We start from the raw sequence: 20,686 nt of genomic DNA, 5'->3' as shown, positions 1-20,686 counted from the left end.
AGTGAGTAGGCAAATAGGTTGCCCGAAAGCAGTGAGGGACTAGCAGTATTTTCCTGCACATCTTTTGAAAGTCAAAAAATTCAGATAAACTTGTAAGTAAATAACCAGTTTAAGTTGACTGGAACATTTTTGTAGAAACATTGTTCTATTTTAAATGTATGTTTAGGTTCACGCTCAGCAGTGAAACTGGAGGAGATGGTCAACAACAAGTCCCTGCTGAAAGATACAGTATCGCCATGCTGTCGGGTGAACACCAGACTTCCAAGGTGGAGGCGTTCCATAGCCTTATCATACAGGTGAGAATTAGGCTGATCGCCAGTAGGTGGCGTCGGTGGTTACCACCTGCCACTAGGACTTTGGGGGCCAGGGAGCAAAATACTAGAGCATACTAAATGTAGCCTTGATACAGTCAGTGTAAGCAAGAGAATGTTAGAGGTCCAACATAGTGGCTAGTAGAGATGCGCGTTTTGCGGACACAACCGCGGAGTCCGCGGATTATCTGCGGGTCGGGCGGTTGAAATAAAAAAAAAAAAAGATTTTATCCGTGGGTCGGGTCGGGCGGTTGAAATTTAAAAAAATTAGATTTTAAATAGATTCAGGCGGGTGGTAGTTAAACCAATTTGGAAATATATATACATAGTTAAATGTTGTTACCCACATACAAAAAACGAGCAGGCACCTGCAGCATATGCCACAACAGAAGAAGAAAAAAAAAAGAGATGGCAACGCCGGCAGCAAACGTGGTACGCGACAAACTAAAAAAGGGAATACTAAAGACCAGGGGAAAAAAAGGCCAGAAAAGTTCAGCGTGGACTCGTTTTTATGAGGTTGTAAATCAGGATGATAGTAATGCTGGCTACGTGATTTGCAAGAGCTGCGACGCTGTTTATGTCTACGACAGTCACAAAACCGGGACATCTAACATGGTGCATCACATTTGTGCAAAACCCCGAATCTCCACAAACACCCTGAGCATGAGCAGTTTCGTCCGCCGTGATCCCAGAAGAGTGCCACAGGATGTTAAAACAAGATAGAACGCAGCTGCCTGCAGCAGTTTGAGTGGCGCGAACGCGCTTGGAGGTGCGCTCAGCGCGGCTCCCAGATGATTGCGCACTAGTGTGCGTCTGGGCCGTGACAGCGTGGCACGCATTGAATGTCTCTGCTGCATTGGATCAGTCTCCTTTCTTTAACAGGCAAAAGCTTTATAACCTCACTAATGCCTTGCATCGTCTATATTAGATATATAACAACGGGCGGGTGCGGTTTTGATTAAATGTTAGTTCGGGTGGATGCGGATGGTTGACGACTTTTGTGATGCGGTTGCGGATGAAATAATTGCCTATCCGCGCATCTCTAGTGGCTAGGCATCTTGGTGAGAAAGATTGCAAACAATTCTGGCGTGGTGTTAAAATTAAAAACAAAAAGGCTTCATTATTGCAGGAGATCAAGCTTTAATAGCTGACTATAAACAGTTTAATACACAAACATTTGTATTCAAATTTACAAACAATTTATACATTTACACACACATTGTATGGACGCATGACTGAATAAAGTGTCTTTTATCTTATACAGTTCGCACCAAAAATGTATGTCTTCTCATACATCGGAATGCTGTGCAGGTATGTTTCCACACTAATCTCAGTGTCACTAGTGTGTGCCATACTTTAGTACTAATTATTACATTATTCTGTTACCACACCTAGGAACCTGCTTGCTGGGCTGCACTGGAATGAAAACTCCAGCCGCCCTATAGCCACTACACAAGCGGGTGCTGAGCGCTATGCAGTACGCTACCCGAAGTATAAAGCAGGGGGCCATGTGGTCAAGAAAATCGTGACAGAGCCAACATACCGTAAGTGTAGAGGACACAAAACATGTACACTTACACTTTGTATCATGATAATAATATTGTCAGGTTTCACTCTCCATGAGTATATTATGTTGTGAGCAGGAACATGTACAATTGTATTTTGCAAGCTACGTAGATGACTTGATCAGGGAGTTTGTTGCTGGCTGCAGACAGACCCCTGACGAGAGAACACCAGTCAGCGTCACTGTGGATGTGCCTCCCTTCCTCTGCGATGAACTGGAGAAGCCAGACAAGAAGGAAGCCATCGCCAAGCACAGGAGTCGCTTCGGTAAGTGTTAAATGCCCTCCCGGTAACAGTTAGAGATGCTACCTCAGGAGAAGCATTTAAGTCCCATCTTAAAACTAATTTGTATACTGTAGCTTTTAAATAGCCCCCCTTTTTAGACCAGTTGATCTGCCGTTTCTTTTCTTTTCTCCTCTGCCCCCCCACGCACTCTCCCCCTTGTGCAGTGGTTATTCCGGTGACCATGGATGAAGTGCTGGCTGTCCAGAGTTGGGACCCGGGGTGGACCGCTCGCCTGTGCATCGGTTGGGAACATCTCTGCGCTGCTGACCCGTCTCTGCTCGGGATGGTCTCCTGCTGGCCCCACTATGGACTGGACTCTCACTATTATGTTTGATCCACTAAGGACTGGACTTTCACAATATTATGTCAGACCCACTCGACATCCATTGCTTTCGGTCTCCCCTAGAGGGGGTGGGGGGGTTACCCACATATGCGGTCCTCTCCAAGGTTTCTCATAGTCATTCACATCGATGTCCCACAGGGGTGAGTTTTCCTTGCCCTTATGTGGGCTCTGTACCGAGGATGTCGTTGTGGCTTGTGCAGCCCTTTGAGACATTTGTGATTTAGGGCTATTTAAATAAACATTGATTGATTGATTGATTGATTTTATTGATTAACTACAGTGGCCATGTGGATTCTGTTGCAGTCACTGCACGTCTTGGAACCCCGTGTAGTCCATCGATGGAAATGTTGTCCTAATCTTATGTACTACACAAGCTGGTAGTACCACCCTTATCTCCTTTCCCAGATATCCCCAGCAAAAGTGGACAAACTGTCGATATGCTGTGTGTCGTCTCCGCCTGCAAGTACAGAATAGTTGATAGCAAATGATGGCACCTGTTATTATCCGGACATGGATACACAGTGACTCACTGTTCTCTGAGATGCAAAAGACATTGTCATGCATTCTATTCATTTGTCATTTACTGTTGCAGTAAATTGTAAATATTGTTGACATCTACGGTCCATGTATGTAATACTTCTATGATATATAATGTCGTGTACATTGTAGCACAGTACATTTCACAGAATAAGAATAAGATAAGAAAGTGCTCATTCTGACTTATCTTCCAAAGGTTGATAGAATAAAGAATGATTTAAACTTATTAGTGCCTCACTCATTTTGCTGTTGCTGCAGCACGCCATATTGCTGTTTGTAGGCGTAATACGCTGTCTGCAGCACCCATTCATCCAGACACACAGATTGAAAGCCAGGGTGGTCTATGATGCACGTCTCCACCCCTTCCTGCTCCATTGTTCTGGCCACTGCCTCCAGCTCATGACAGCAGGCACACTCAGCCACTGTCTCCATGTTCACACAGTTGTGACATGTACACCTGGAAATAGAAATATTCAAAATATTTGTAAATCAATTCATATTATTGACACCTGCAATCTGCAAACATGTGCAATAATTAATATTATCATTGTGGATCTTATTAATCTACATGCATATTTTTAGTATTGCCGGTATATGGAGCTGTGGCCCATAGAAATAATGGGTAATTAATTAGGTTTGACATTGTGTCAAAGATAGATACTTAGTCTATAGATAGGCCTGGGCCTGGGGTGGAAGTTGCAACACTAACAGTAACAGTGCAAGACTAGGCCACAAGCTAAAACTAGTCTATAAACAAATAACATTTTACCATTCTGTATTCTGAAGAAGATCTATGTCGTGTGCTACTCCAGCATCAATATCAGCAGCGTCCTCCTGACCGTCACCGTCAGCGTCGGGTTCAAAGCGGTATGGCTCTATCCCTCTCACAGCTTCTTCTCTATCTGAATCGCTTCCACTCCCCACTAGTCCTTCACTCGCACTTTCCTCATCCACAAATCTTTCATCCTCGCTCCAATTAATGGGGAAATCGTCGCTTTCTCGGTCCGAATCGCTCTCGCTGCTGGCGGCCATCATTGTAAACAACACGGAAATGTGAGGAGACTTTCAACTTGTGACGTCACGCTACTTCCGGTACAGGCAAGGCTTTTTTTTATCAGCGACCAAAAGTTGCGAACTTTATCGTCGATGTTCTCTACTAAATCCTTTCAGCAAAAATATGGCAATATCGCGAAATGATCAAGTATGACACATAGAATGGATCTGCTATCCCCGTTTAAATGAAAAAAAATCATTTCAGTAGGCCTTTAAGGAACTCCGGGCGGATCTCATCCATCCTCACCATACACGGTGTTGACAGTGCACTGCTTCCCCTTCCTGAGGCGGCGGATGGTGTTCCAGAATTGCTTCGAAGCCGTCCGGAAGTCGCTTCCCCAAACTCCTCCTATGTCCGAGTTTTTGCCTCCACGACCGCTGAAGCCGCACACCGCTTGGCCTGTCGGTACCTGTCCACTGCCTCCGGAGTCCTATGAGCCAAAAGAACCCGATAGGACTCTTTCTTCAGCTTGACGGTATCCCTTACCGCCAGTGTCCACCAACAGGTTCTAGGATTACCGCCACGACAGGCACCAACTTACCTTGCGGCCACAGCTCCAATTAGTCGCCTCGACAATAGAGGTGCGGAACATATGGTCCACTCGGACTCAATGTCTAGCACCTCCCTCGTGACATGTTCAAAGTTCTTCCGTAGATGGGAATTGAAACTCTCTCTGACAGAAGACTCTGCTCGATGTTCCCAGCAGACCCTCACAATGCGTTTGGGCCTGCCAGGTCTGTGCGGCATCCTCCCCCACCATCACAGCCAGCTCCCCACCAGGTGGTGATATGTAGAAATCTCCGCCCCTCTCTTCAGCCGAGTGTCCAAAACATGAGGCCGCAAATCCGATGACACAACTACAAAGTCGATCATGGAACTGCGGCCTAGGGTGCCCTGGTGCCAAGTACACATATGGACACCCTTATGTTTGAACATGGTGTTTGTTATGGACAATCTGTGACGAGCACAAAAGTCCAATAACAAAATACCACTCGGGTTCAGATCCGGGCGGCCATTCTTCCCAATCACGCCTCTCCAGGTTTCACTGTCGTTGCCAACATGAGCGTTGAAGTCCCCCAGTAGGACAAGGGAATCACCCGGGGGAGCACTTTCCAGTACTCCCTCGAGTGTATCCAAAAAGGGTGGGTACTCTGAACTGCCGTTTGGTGCGTAAGCACAAACAGTCAGGACCCGTCCCCCCACCCGAAGGCGGAGGGAAGCTACCCTCTCGTCCACTGGGTTGAACTCCAACGTGCAGACTTTGAGCCGGGGGGCAACAAGAATTGCTACCCCAGCCCATTGCCTCTCACTGCGTGCAACGCCAGTGTGGAAGAGAGTCCAGCCCCTCTCGAGAGAACTAGTTCCAGAGCCCTTGCTGTGCGTCGAAGTGAGTCCGACTATATCCAGCCGGAACTTCTCCACCTCGGGCACTAGTTCAGGCTCCTTCCCCCACAGTGAAGTGACATTCCACTTCCCAAGAGCCAGCTTATGTAGTCGAGGATCGGACCGCCAAGTGCCCTGCCTTCGGCTGCCGCCCAGCTCACAACACACCCGACCTTTATGGCCCCTGCTATGGGTGGTGAGACCATTGGAGGGGGGACCCATGTTGCCTCTTCGGGCTGTGCCCGGCCGGGCCCCATGGGGACAGGCCCGGAGTTGGGGCACGATGGCGAGCACCTGGTGGCTGTAGAGGGGGGCCCCAGTGACCCGCGTCCGGGCGAGGGATATCGGAGTCTCGGTTTTTGCATTTCCATAGAAGTCTTCGAGTCTTCAAATTTTTTATTAATATCATTATTGTTTTTTATTTATTTATTTGATAATATTATTATTACTTTAATTTGTTTTGTTTTTTGGCTGTTTTTCTCTTTTTGTGGGGGTGAGAGGTGTCATCTTTGGGATATAAACAAAAATAATATTTTGACCTTCAGGGCAGACAATAGATGTATGATGTATGCAAACATGATGTAATGGATAAGAATGTCTGATGCTGAATGTCAATAAAAAATTAAAAAATATATATTTTGTAAGTAAAAAATACATGTAAATGAAGTTGCAGTAGTAGTATTGATAGAAGTAGTTCTCACTTCTCTCATGGGGACTGTAGCCTCCACATAAAAGACAACAATCCTGCCTTCCAGTCACAGTGTGCTGACATGACACTAGATTGCTTATCCCTCATTATCCAGGGTGTCAATCTTGGCTCAGCTCATTTCTGAGAGTCCATTTGTCACATCTGGTGACACCAGGCCGTGCCTTATTTGCCTTTTGTTAGTGTTTTACTTCCTTTCCTGTGCTTTTATTTTGGCGGCTCTTCCGGTTGTGTTGGTGTTTTCCTGTGGCTGCTTCACATCTGTCCCCGAGCATTTCCCCTCACCTTTTTTCTGTTTGCAATCAAGACTATTTAAATTGATCCTTTTGCTACCTTCGTTGTCGGGACATTATTCTTTGTTCACGGGTGACCATCAAATATACTTTTTGATGCCAAGCTCTAGTATGCACGTACTTTGTGGACGCCGTCTGCTCCACATTTCCTGTGAGTGTTTTGCTGGGTTTCAGCAGTTTGTTTTGTTTTCTTCAGAGTTCCCTGTTGCTCTCGTTTTTTGTTCTTTTATCAATAAATATCCCTTTTTTTATTGCACGGTGCCACCTCCTTCATCTGCATCTTAAACATCACTAAAGGATTTTATGGAGCATTCCCAATTTCCACTTTTTAATGAATTCTTGTGAAATTTCCACTGTCATGTTACTCTTTATAGTTAATTAATTAGTATATTAATAACATATTTACTGAGTCCTGCTGCTGTTTTACTTTTTGTGGTGTCATTTTTCTAGCTGTTAAGAAAAGTATTTGATTAAATATATAAATAATCCTCCATATTGGCAGCCATAGTGATTCATTTATTCAGCAGAGCATTAAAACTTGGATCTGACAAAAAAGTAAACACAAACACTGTCTTCCTCGCTGATAAAACATGATAGCAACATGCATCTGCTAGCTCATGATCGCCCCCACTTCTCAGTGTGGCGAGTTGGAGTACTACAAGAGGTGCTTAAATCTGTATTTTTAGTCTTATTATCAAGGAATAATGAGGTCACACTTATATTAAAACATTAATGCTAAGATTTCGTCCAGTAGTGGACCGGTGATGATGATGATGATGATGATGAAGATGAAGATGTATCTGTGCAAGTGAACAATTGGATCCACAAGGGACAACAACCCTTTCCACAGACTACACACACACATCAGAAACATAAATGTTAGAAGCCTACAACAATATATGTGAAGAAGACTTTAGGATTAAAAGTGAAGATGTGAGGTGAAATAAGTACAAATGCAGCAATAAAAACAAGCAACTCCACTCACGATGGCTCTAAAGTTCAGTGATGTGTTGCTAACTTCAGCATTTTTCTTCTTTGTTGATGTTTTGCAGTAGTTAACATCCATGATGTAACAATGCTGCTAATCTACCAGAGTCCACATTTTGTTAACCATTTTATTCATTCATACTTTTAATTGGATAATAACATCAATAAAATGCAATGGAAAAAATGTGTGAAAAGAATACAAATGATAATAATAACGATAAAATAAAATAGAATAGTAGCTACATATATAATATTCAATACATGCACACAACTTAAAAAGTAACTACAGGACAACATATAAGACTAGAAGATGAGAAGCACTACATACAACATCAAATATACATTCTTATTAAACATGCTGTGTTTTTAAACTACATTTAGCACAATCACTGTTTAAGTGTTTTTACATCCCTGCAGCTTTCCTGACTGTTAAACACTTGTGTTTACTCACCTGATAATTATACCTGAACCTTTTAACACACGCAGAGCAACTCAACGGTTTCTCTCCAGTGTGTGTTCTCATGTGTGTGGTCATGCTTTGCTTGCTGGAGAAACTCTTCTTACAAACAGAGCAAGTAAAAGGCTTCTCACCTGTGTGTGTTATCATGTGTAATATAATTTCCTGCTTAGTGTTGAATCTTTTAGCACAAGCTGAGCAAGCAAAAGGTTTCTCTCCAGTGTGTGTTCTCATGTGTGTGGTCATGCTATACTTCATGGAGAAACTCTTCTTACAAACAGAGCAATTAAAAGGTTTCTCACCTGTGTGTGTTCTCATGTGTAATATAATTTCGCTCTTAGATTTGAATCTTTTAGCACAAGCTGAGCAAGCAAAAGGTTTCTCTCCAGTGTGTGTTCTCATGTGTGTGGTCATGTGTGCCTTTCTGGAGAAACTCTTCTTACAAACAGAGCAATTAAAAGGTTTCTCACCTGTGTGTGTTCTCATGTGTAATATCATTTCCCTCTTAGATTTGAATCTTTTAGCACAAGCTGAGCAAGCAAAAGGTTTCTCTCCGGTGTGTGTTCTCATGTGTGTGGTCATGTGTGGCTTTGTGGAGAAACTCTTCTTACAAACAGAGCAAGTAAAAGGTTTCTCTCCAGTGTGTGTTCTCATGTGTGTGGTCAAGTGTGGCTTTCTGGAGAAACTCTTCTTACAAACAGAGCAAGTAAAAGGTTTCTCTCCAGTGTGTGTTCTCATGTGTGTGGTCAAGTGTGGCTTTCTGGAGAAACTCTTCTTACAAACAGCGCAAGTAAAAGGTTTCTCTCCAGTATGTATTCTCATGTGTTCTGTAAAATGAAACTTCCGTCTAAATGATTTCCCACATTCAGAGCAGTCAAAGTGTTTGTTGTTAGTGTGATGTCTCGTATCACCTTTAGAGTCATTTTTACTCTCCAAAGGTTTTTGGATGTGGTCACTGTGATCAGAAGAGTGTGACATCATGTGGTCCATGTCTGACAGTGGAGCAAAGATGCTGTCTGGTTCTGACTTGATATCTTCACAATGCTCTCCATCAGCTTCTGTGATGTGTTGACTTACAAGCTCCGCCCCTCTGTTCTCCTCACTTTGACTGTGATGAAGCTGTAAGGACTGAGCTTCATCTTCATCATGAAGCTGCTCCTCTTTAATGTGGGAGGGGGCCTGTAGCTCCTTCTGTCCCACACTGGTGTGCCACTCCTCTTCATGACTCCCCGCTGACACCCGCTGGACGTCTGCAGAACAAATGAGGTGTTACTGTATTGAAGTTTGCAGTATTCAAACTATTGACATGTGAGCTAGGCCAAATAGACAGTGATGGGCAAGCTACCTGGACAATGTAGTAAGCTAAGCTACAAGTTACACTCAATTAAATGGAGCTAAGCTATCCTCAGAGAATTGTAGCACGCTACACTACAAGCTACACTGCAAAAGTAGCTTGCCACATCAAATATATATATATATATATATATATATATATATATATATATATATATATATATATATATATACATATATATATATATATATATATATATATATATATATATATATATATATATATATATTGGCCCACATGCATAATATCAATGTTTATGTTGTCCATGGAAAGAAGTTAGTAAGAAGCAAAAGAAAAACAACCAACCATGGATGACAAAAGGACTGAAAAATGCTTGTCACAAAAAAAAGACATTATATGGAATATTAATAACACAGACATCTATAGAGGCAGAAAATAAGTATAAGAAATATAAAAAGAATCTAATTGGTATACTAGGAACATGTAAGAAGGAATACTACAGACAATTATTAAAGAAGAACAGAAACAACATGAGAGCAACATGGGGCATCCTAAATAGCATCATTAAAAATGCTGCTAAGAAAGATTACCCCCAGTACTTTCTACATGGAAATACAAAAAATGACAATATGAACCAAATAGTCGAACGTTTTAATGATTACTTTGTTAATATCGGAAAGAATGTGGAACAAAGATTTCCAAATGCAGATGATGGATCAGTTGAGGACTTGAGTGAGCTCATAGACAGAAATCCCAATTCCATGTTTGTTAAGAACGTGACAAAAGAAGAAATAATCAAAATTGTAAAACATTGTAAATCCAAGACCTCAACCGACTGTCATGGAATAGATATGGTAACCATAAAAAAGGTTATAGAAGACATTTCAGAACCTCTGACATATATCAGCAACGTATCATTTCTAACCCGCAAATTCCCTGACAAAATGAAAATTGCAAAAGTCGTACCAATTTCTAAGAATGGAGACATACACCAGTTTACTAACTACACACCAGTTTCATTACTTCCACCATTCTCCAAAATCATGGAAAAACTATTCAATAGCTGATTAGATTTATTTATCAACAAAAGTGGGACGCTGGTGGAGAACCAATATGGACTCCCAGCAAATATCTCAACATCTGGTCAACATATGTAATAACAAGTGTGTGTGAGAGAGAGAGAGAGAGAGAGAGAGAGAGAGAGAGAGAGAGAGAGAGAGAGAGAGAGAGAGAGAGAGAGAGAGAGATCGTAATAACTTGAAGTACCGTATTTTCCGCACCATAAGCCGCCCTGGGTTATAAGCCGCGCCTTCAATGAACGGCATATTTCAAAACTTTGTCCACCTATAAGCCGTGTTATAAGCCGCATCTAACTGCGCTAAAGGGAATGTCAAAAAAACAGTCAGATAGGTCAGTCAAACTTTAATAATATATTAAAAACCAGTGTTCTAACAACTCTGTTCACTCCCAAAATGTACGGTAATGTGCAAATGTGCAATCAATAAGCATCAATAACTTAATGTTGCTCGAACGTTAATGTCACAACACACAAAATAAACATAACGCTCACTTTCTGAAGTTATTCTTCATTCATAAATCCCTCGAATTCTTCTCCTTCGGTGTCCGAATTAAAAAGTTGGGCGAATACGGGATCCAAAATGGCCGGCTCCGTCTCGTCGCAGTTCTGTGAATCCTGCCTTCCGGAAAGCTCGGACCACAGTTGTGACCGAAATATCCGCCCAGGCATTTACGATCCACTGGCAGATGTTGGCGTATGTCGTCCGGCGCTGTCTCCCTGTCTTAGTGAAGGTGTGTTCGCCTTCGGTCATCCATTGTTCCCACGCCGTTCGCAGTCGTGCTTTAAATGCCCTGTTGACACCAATATCGAGCGGTTGGAGTTCTTTGGTTAAATATTGCCTTAAGTTTAAATTCTGCGTTATACGCGTGTCGCTTAGTAGGAGCCATTTTGTGGTCTTTACAGATGTAAACACACAAATGAAATGAAACGCAATATCCGGGGGCTTCTTCTTCTATGGGGGCGGGTGGTTGCTTACAGTAGAAGAAGAAGCGCTTCCTCTTCTATGGGGGCGGGTGCTTACCTTGGCGGTTGCTTACCATAGAAGAAGAAGCGCTTCCTCTTCTACGGGGAAAAAAGATGGCGGCTGTTTACCGTAGTTGCGAGACCGAAACTTTATGAAAATAAATATTTATATTAATCCATATATAAGGCGCACCGGGTTATAAGCCGCACTGTCAGCTTTTGTGAAAATTTGTGGTTTTTAGGTGCGGCTTATAGTGCGGAAAATACGGTAAATAATGAAGATTGAAAACCAATTACAAAAAACTAAATCCAAAACAAATTTACAAAAAGCTTACCTTTTTTATGATTGCATAGTATGTATATATTATTAATGTTGTAAATATAAATCTTTATATATTTAAAAATGCTGGTCCTAAAGTGGTAGGCATTTTTCAGAGGTTGTCAAGAAGGTCACACATACAATAATGTGTGTGTGTGTGTGTGTGTGCGTGTGTGTGTGTGCGTGTGTATGTGTGTTCTTGAGACATGAAGAAGGAAAAGTATCTTCCATATGAGGAGGTGTGAACAAGTTATGACATAAATCATGGTCCCAATAACATTGCATCTAATACTAGAGTCTGTGAACATTGCTCCAAAGTCAAGATTTGTTGTTGATTTAATGTGCATACAAAAGTGAACATTGACAGGTGCAAAGGCAGCAATATATGATAAAACAAGACGGCAGCTAAAGAAGGACTTCCCTATTCATCCCCAAAAAACCTGCCAGGTGAGCAGCTGATTTGACCACTTCTGGTGCTGACGTAAGACAACCTGCGTCCCATATGTTTATTTGAATGAAATAAGTTTATTTCCATCATAGAATCAACCATCAACCATTCTGTGTGACCAGTTTAACAGTACAGATGATACATATTTAACAATCATACACATTTACACACAAAAAGAAAAGAAAAAGAATGACGGAAAAAGGATTAGGCTGAAGCCAAAGCTTATATTTGGGGGGATTACCCCCAATACTTCTTAGACGGAAACACAAATAATGACAACATGAAGGAAGTAGTTGAAAGCTTCAATAATTTCTTTGTAAATATTGGAAGAAAGGATTCCAGACCCAGTTTCAATTGAGGACTATAATGATACCATAGAGCCAAATCCCAACTCCATGTTCCTCAGTAATGTGACACAGGAGGAAATAGTTATAATCCTGTAATCTAAGACTTCAACTGATTGTAATGGAATTGATATGGAAACCATAAAAAAGGTTCTAGAAGAGATCTCAGGACCATTCATGTATATTAGTAACCTATCATTTCAAATACCCAAACTAAATGAAAATAGCTAAAGTTGCACCAATTTGCAAACCCCGTTTCCATATGAGGTGGGAAATTGTGTTAGATGTAAATATAAACAGAATACAATGATTTGCAATTCCTTTTCAACCCATATTCAGTTGAATATGCTACAAAGACAACATATTTGATGTTCAAACTGATAAACATTTTTTGTTTTTTCAAATAATCATTAACTTTAGAATTTGATGGCAGCAACACGTGACAAAGAAGTTGGGAAAGGTGGCAATAAATACTGATAAAGTTGAGGAATGCTCATCAAACACTTATTTGGAACATCCCACAGGTGAACAGGCAAATTGGGAACAGGTGGGTGCCATGATTGGGTATAAAAGTAGATTCCATGAAATGCTCAGTCATTCACAAACAAGGATGGGGCGAGGGTCACCACTTTGTCAACAAATGCGTGAGCAAATTGTTGAACACTTTAAGAAAAACCTTTCTCAAGCAGCTATTGCAAGGAATTTAGGGATTTCACCATCTACGGTCCGTAATATCATCAAAGGGTTCAGAGAATCTGGAGAAATCACTGCACGTAAGCAGCTAAGCCCGTGACCTTCGATCCCTCAGGCTGTACTGCATCAACAAGCGACATCAGTGTGTAAAGGATATCACCACATGGGCTCAGGAACACTTCAGAAACCCACTGTCAGTAACTAGAGTTGGTCGCTACATCTGTAAGTGCAAGTTAAAACTCTCCTATAGAAGGCAAAATCAACACCACCCAGAAACGCCGTCGGCTTCGCTGGGCCTGAGCTCATCTAAGATGGACTGATACAAAGTAGAAAAGTGTTCTGTGGTCTGACAGGTCCATATTTAAAATTGTTTTTGGAAACTGTGGACGTCGTGTCTTCCGGACCAAAGAGGAAAAGAACCATCCGGATTGTTATAGGCGCAAAGTGTAAAATCCAGCATGTGTGATGGTATGGGGGTGTATTGGTGCCCAAGACATGGGTAACTTACACATCTGTTAAGGCACCATTAATGCTGAAAGGTACATACAGGTTTTGGAGCAACATATGTTGCCATCCAAGCAACGTTACCATGGACGCCCCTGCTTATTTCAGCAAGACAATGCCAAGCCACGTGTTACATCAACGTGGCTTCATAGTAAAAGAGTGCGGGTACTAGACTGGCCTGCCTGTAGTCCAGACCTGTCTCCCATTGAAAATGTGTGGCGCATTATGGAGCCTAAAATAGCACAACGGAGACCCCCGGACTGTTGAACAACTTAAGCTGTACATCAAGCAAGAATGGGAAAGAATTCCACCTGAGAAGCTTCAAAAATGTGTCTCCTCAGTTCCCAAACGTTTATTGAGTGTTGTTAAAAGGAAAGGCCATGTAACACAGTGGTGAACATGCCCTTTCCCAACTACTTTGGCACGTGTTGCAGCCATGAAATTCTAAGTTAATTATTATTTGCAAAAAAAAAAAAAAGTTTATGAGTTTGAACATCAAATATGTTGTCTTTGTAGCATATTCAACTGAATATGGGTTGAAAATGATTTGCAAATCATTGTATTCTGTTTATATTTACATCTGACACAATTTCCCAACTCATATGGAAACAGGGTTTGTATAAGACTAGAGACAAATACCAATTTACACATTTTAGACCTGTTTATTTACTTCCACAGTTTTCTACAATCATTGAAAAAGTACAGATTAGAGAGTTTCACAAACAAACACAGAATACTAGAAGAGAAGCAATATGGATACACAGCTAATATTTCAACTTTGATGGCTTTAATTGAAATGACAGAAGAAATGAGCAATGCAATAGATAGTAAAAAATGTGCAGCAGCAGTGTTGTTGGATCTAACTAAAGCATTTGACACAATTAATCACAATATTTTCATCAAAAAACTAGAAGGATATGGCATCAGAGGGTTGGTCTTAAACTGGATAAGAAGTTATTTAACCAACAGGAAACAATACGTGAAGATAGGCCAACACACTTCTACAACACTAAATATATCCTGTGGTGTACCTCAGGGATCAATACTAGGACCTCAATTATTCAATCTCTATATAGATGACATTTGTGAAGTTACAAAATATTTAAAGTTAGTATTATTTGCGGATGATACAACAGTGTTTTGTTCAGGAGAGAACACACAGAAGATAATACAAATAATAACAGAAGAAATGAACACATTAAAAAGATGCTTTGACAATATTTGAATCTCAGTAAAAGTAAAATAATGCTATTTGGTAACAGTAGAAGAGAAAGTCAAACACAAATACAAATAGACGGAATAGACATTGAAAGGGTAAAAGAAACCAGATTTCTAGGAGTATTAATAGATGATAAAATGAACTGGAAATCTCATATACAAAATATAAAACATAAGGTGGCAAAACACATTTTAATAATGAATAAAGCAAAATACGTCCCGGGCCAAAAATGACTTCATATTCTCTACTGCTCGCTAGTGTTACATATCTGACTTATTGTGTAGAAATATGGGAAATAACTACAAAAGTACACTTCATTCATTAACTGTGTTACATAACAGATCAGTGATAATAATACATCATGTTGGATATAGACAACATACAAACACTTTATTTATTGAATCACAAATACTGAAATTCCACCACATAGTGAATTTGCAAACAGTTAAAATGATACACAAAGCAAACTATAACCTGCTAGCCAAGAATGTACAACAATTCTCAACAAAAGAGGAGAAATATAATCTTAGAGAAAAATGTAATATAAAACATTTGTATGCACGTACAACACTTAAGACCTTCAGTATATCAGTATGTGGAATTAAATGATGGAATGGATAAAGCAAAGCAATCAAACAATGTACTAATATGATCCACTTCAAGAAACTCTTCACACTTAAAGTGTTTACAAAGTAAAAAGAAGAAGATAAACATTCTCAATTTTCTCAATGCATGTGTGATGAATCATGGTGTATGCATGCATGTGTGATGTTTCATGTTGTATGCATGCATGTGTGATGTATCATGTCGTATGCATGCATGTGTGATGTATCATGTTGTATGCATGCATGTGTGATGTATCATGTTGTATGCTTGCATGTTCCAAATAAACTCAACACAACTCAACTCAACTAACACTTGGTGGACATTCAAGTCACAAAATGCAAATGGAGTATTGTTGGTGTATTTTGGATGGTTATAGAGGACCTCCCATTGGCTCCATTGCAAGTGGACTTTTATTTACATTTATGAGGTAGAATTAGGGCTGGGTGATATATGGAATATACTGGATATATTGTGGGTTTGTCTCTGTGCGATATAGAAAATGACTATATGGTGATATTGGAGTATACGTTCTCACACAGTTGCTTTTAGCTGCAGGCATTACACTACAGGCTCTTCTCACTCTTTCTTGTCTCTCCTTCTCACAGAGACATAAAACAAGCGCACCTTCTTACATACGTCACATACTGTCACGTGTGCAACGTCATACGCTCTCACGGAGCAGACAGGTAGCGGCATGGTAACGTTAGCTGTGGTGCTAGTGGTAATACGAGAGAAAGAAGGTGCCAATCTGGTAACAAATGAAGGCAGAATTAATTCCCGAGACAAACAGCAGGGGGTCCATCGTCTGGCGCTGGTTTGGCTTCAAGCAGGTAGATGGTGAACAAGTATGCGGCAAAAGCGTTGCTACAAAAAGTAGCAGAACTGCTAATGTAGCACAATTTGAAAAGTCACCCGCTAGAGAATGAAGAGTGCTTGAAACTCTGCATGTCAACATCCCCGTTCAGTGCCACACCCACAAAATGCCCAAGCAACCATTTCCACATCAACACCGTATGAAACAAATAGTCAACAACAGAAGGAGACAACGTCCGCAGTTGCTTTTAGCTGCAGGCATTACACTACAGGCTCTTCTCACTCTTTCTTGTCTCTCCTTCTCACAGAGACATAAAACAAGCGCACCTTCTTACATACGTCACATACTGTCACGTGTGCAACGTCATACGCTCTCACGGAGCAGACAGGTAGCGGCATGGTAACGTTAGCTGTGGTGCTAGTGGTAATACGAGAGAAAGAAGGTGCCAATCTGGTAACAAATGAAGGCAGAATTAATTCCCGAGACAAACAGCAGGAGGCCCATCATCTGGCGGTGGTTTGGCTTCAAGCAGGTAGATGGTGAACAAGTATGCGGCAAAAGCGTTGCTACAAAAAGTAGCAGAACTGCTAATGTAGCACAATTTGAAAAGTCACCCGCTAGAGAATGAAGAGTGCTTGAAACTCTGCATGTCAACATCCCCGTTCAGTGCCACACCCACAAAATGCCCAAGCAACCATTTCCACATCAACACCGTATGAAACAAATAGTCAACAACAGAAGGAGACAACGTCCGCAGGAACCTACCACATAGTGAAGGACATACACTATTTGATTTCCTATTATGCAGCTCATTTTTATTTGACACTTATTGAAATATCTTGTGTGACATCATGCACAAAATTGCACTTTATTTATTTTAAACTATTGTAGTGGCGTTTTGTACAAAAAGTACACTTTAATTTAGTGTTGTTTTGATGTCATCTTAGTGACATCATGCACAAAAGTGCACTAATAGCTTGTTTTAAAATGTCTCTGACAATCTTGCACGTTCTGTTTTGAAATGACATGAATGTTTGTGCCACTGCTTAATAACTGTTTAATAAATACACTTTTGGTCAATTGACTTAGTTGTGATTTTCCTCTCTGCATGAAAGTTTAAAAGTAGCATATATTAATGCAGTATGAAGAAGAATGTTTTAATGTAGACACATAAAATCATCATATTGCTGTGATAATATGCATCAAGTGTTCATTCAAGGCTAAGGCAAAATATCCACAAATATATGGTGTATTGTGACATGGCCTAAACATATCCACATATATATGGTGTATCGTGACATGGCCTAAACATATCCACATATATATGGTGTATCGTGACATGGCCTGAACATATCCACATATATATGGTGTATCGTGACATGGACTAAACATATCCACATATATATGGTGTATCGTGACATGGACTAAACATATCCACATATATATGGTGTATCGTGACATGGCCTAAACATATCCACATATATATGGTGTATCGTGACATGGCCTAAAAATATCCACATATATATGGTGTATCGTGACATGGCCTAAAAATATCCACATACATATGGTGTATCGTGACATATTCACATATTAATAAAAGCCCATATCGCCCAGCCCTAGTTCGAATGTGATTTTTTTTTATATATCCACCATCATGTCTGTTATAATGATTGTGAACGATAGAAAAATCCCCTAAAAAGTGCAGTTTCCCTCTAAATTCCAATGATTAGATTTAAGACTTGAAGTGTATGAGCATGAAGTGATGAAGCCTACTTGGATGAGTCTTCTAAGACAAAGTGAACAGTCCAGTTGTGATGGATTGAATGCCCTGAGAATAAAATGAAATGTGCTTACTTGGATTGTGATGAAGCTGTGAGGACTCAGGTGCTTTGTCTTCATGCTCTTCAGTCTTCACAGAGACAACAGTCAGTGGAAACTTGCTGACATCATCCTCCTCCTGCCCTACAACACACTCTCCCTCCTCTTCCTCTCTCATGTGTGGATCCTCCTCTTCCTCTTTCATGTGTGGATCATCCTCTTCCTCTTTCATGTGGGGGGGCTGTGGATCATCCTCTTCCTCTTTAATGTGGGTGGGCTGCGGATCATTCTCTTCCTTTTTCATGTGTGGATCATCCTCTTCCTCTTTCATGTGGGTGGGCTGTGGATCCCCCTCTTCCTCTTTCATGTGGGTGGGCTGTGGATCATCCTCTTCCTCTTTCATGTGGGTGGGCTGTGGATCCCTCTCTTCCTCTTTCATGTGGGTGGGCTGTGGATCATCCTCTTCCTCTTTAATGTGGGTGGGCTGCGGATCATTCTCTTCCTTTTTCATGTGTGGATCATCCTCTTCCTCTTTCATGTGGGTGGGCTGTGGATCCCCCTCTTCCTCTTTCATGTGGGGGGGCTGTGGATCATCCTCTTCCTCTTTAATGTGGGTGGGCTGCGGATCATTCTCTTCCTTTTTCATGTGTGGATCATCCTCTTCCTCTTTCATGTGGGTGGGCTGTGGATCCCCCTCTTCCTCTTTCATGTGGGTGGGCTGTGGATCATCCTCTTCCTCTTTCATGTGGGTGGGCTGTGGATCCCCCTCTTCCTCTTTCATGTGGGTGGGCTGTGGATCATCCTCTTCCTCTTTCATGTGGGTGGGCTGCTGGACATCTGTTGGGTAAATAAGTCAATAAGATAAATGATAAGAGATAAAGAGAGAAAATAAATAGTTTTGGACTGACACTGTAAACACAATGAGATTATTTGTGTTCTTTTGTGTGTTGTGTTAAAAGTGTGTAGCAAAACAACCAATATAAACACAGGAAATACCATCTTTTGTCCTAAAATTAATTCAAAAGTGGTACAGTGAGTACAAAAAAGACTTGGAAATTTGATGGGGGTCAATTTGAAAATGTTTATATGTACGAGGCAGCATTGATTGAGGCATTCTTGACTTCACTGATGTAAAGGCTGTAAATATTGAGATTGTCATTACCGTAACTTCATTATCATGGAAATAAAACAAATCTAATTCCAAAATCACTTAAAAAAAACATTCATGGTATGTTTTTGTTATCATGCAGAATACTTTTGGGTGGTCATTTTGTTGGCTGGGCCAAAAGGAACTTTTAACAAAAACATGTTTCCCTATGTGCTGTTTTATGGAGTATCTCCATCAACAATTCCTCTTTAGGAATTGGAGACCATCTACAACACACGGAAGGAAAGTCAGTCACCTTTATGTTCTTTTAATAATTCAAGTGTTGACTACTTTGGTTATTGAAAATAAATGTTTACTTTCACTTATTGTTGCATGTAAGTCAGAATCAGGAAGTGAAATTATAACTTTATTTAGATTTGATTACAGTGAAAAATGTATTTAGTGAGGGTGTGAGTTTTGTGTAAACATGTTGATACAGGTTTACATCTTCTTGGGGACTGGAACACAGATATGTCCTGAAAGGATGCACCCATTTTTAAAATCTTCACTAAGCTGTGCCACCAACATTGTCTCACTTAGCTCATTAAGCATACTACCAGGGTGAGTGAGTCCTTTTAAACCTTCATAGACCTCGTTGTTACTTCTGACCAGTCTATGATTTTCACAAGTGAAACTACTGTATGCGGCTTAAGTGATCATTCCATCATTTTCTGTACCCAAAAAAAACATAGAACTGAGTCTGAGGAGTTCCGGTGACATCATCAAGCTGAATGGCAGCTTCGAGTAACATCTCCCTCGTGAGAAAAGTTATTTTGCCCCGTTAGACCGTAACATGCCAAATTTTTAGATAATCTCTGAACAAACAAAAGGGGCAAGAATGGGGAAAACCAGAGGAAATCGAGGAAATATTGTTGCAGAGCCTGTAAATGAGGAAAGCTCTGTGTCCGCGAACAGCTCCCCTGTAAAGCTACAAGATGGCGGTGCTAACGCTAACCCTCGCTCAAAGGAGGCGGACGCCGAAGGTTTAGTCCAAGTTCTGGAGGAGATTCGGGACTTCCGAAAAGACATAAAAGAACAGCTGAACGATATTAAATCCGAGCTCACCAACATTAAACAAATAACAGACACAGAGGAGCGAATTGAGAAGGTGGAGGGCCGGATTCAAAACGTGGAGTATGTGTTGAACAACATGATAAAAGTCATTCATCAGCAAGAAAACAAACTACTCGACTATGAAGGGAGATCCTGACACAAGAACTTGAGGATATACAATGTTCCCGAAGGAGCCGAGGGACCGTCCATGCCAGAGTTTGTGGAAAAACTGCTGCGGGACATGTTGGAGATCCCCGCAACTACGCAACTCGACATCGAAAGGGCCAAGACCCGCCGGAGACAGAGAAGACAAGCCGCGGTCAATAATAGTCAAATTCCTCCGCTACAGGATGAAAGAAGAGGTCATGAGCAAAGCCTGGGGAAAGAAGAAGATTTTTCTGAATGGGAGACTAATGCATTTTGACCAGGATTACCTCCCAGCAGTC

At 41.1% G+C, this 20,686-nt stretch overlaps 2 protein-coding genes across 4 annotated transcripts in view; both read right to left on the bottom strand.

Moving 5' to 3' along the window:
- Positions 1 to 20,686, bottom strand: part of LOC133570505 (uncharacterized) — a 490,167-nt gene that overhangs the window by 26,991 nt on the left and 442,490 nt on the right. The window lies entirely within an intron of this gene.
- The window catches only part of LOC133570494 (uncharacterized), a 29,702-nt gene continuing 15,808 nt past the window's right edge, over positions 6,793 to 20,686 (bottom strand). The window contains exons 2-3 of one of the 2 annotated variants that reach the window (XM_061923168.2): positions 18,077 to 18,877; positions 6,793 to 9,169 (exon numbers count right to left, since the gene is read on the bottom strand). In XM_061923168.2, the coding sequence (XP_061779152.1) occupies positions 7,866 to 9,169; positions 18,077 to 18,877 (2,105 nt within the window). In that variant the 3' untranslated portion in view covers positions 6,793 to 7,865. The remainder of the gene's footprint in view (positions 9,170 to 18,076; positions 18,878 to 20,686) is intronic. The other variant, XM_061923169.2, reaches the window with a different exon arrangement.

The sequence above is a fragment of the Nerophis lumbriciformis genome, linkage group LG28, assembly GCF_033978685.3.
Source record: "Nerophis lumbriciformis linkage group LG28, RoL_Nlum_v2.1, whole genome shotgun sequence".
In the NCBI taxonomy this organism is placed as follows: domain Eukaryota; kingdom Metazoa; phylum Chordata; class Actinopteri; order Syngnathiformes; family Syngnathidae; genus Nerophis; species Nerophis lumbriciformis.
Note: the sequence above shows the minus strand (reverse complement) of the source record. Positions and strands in the feature narration are given on the sequence as shown.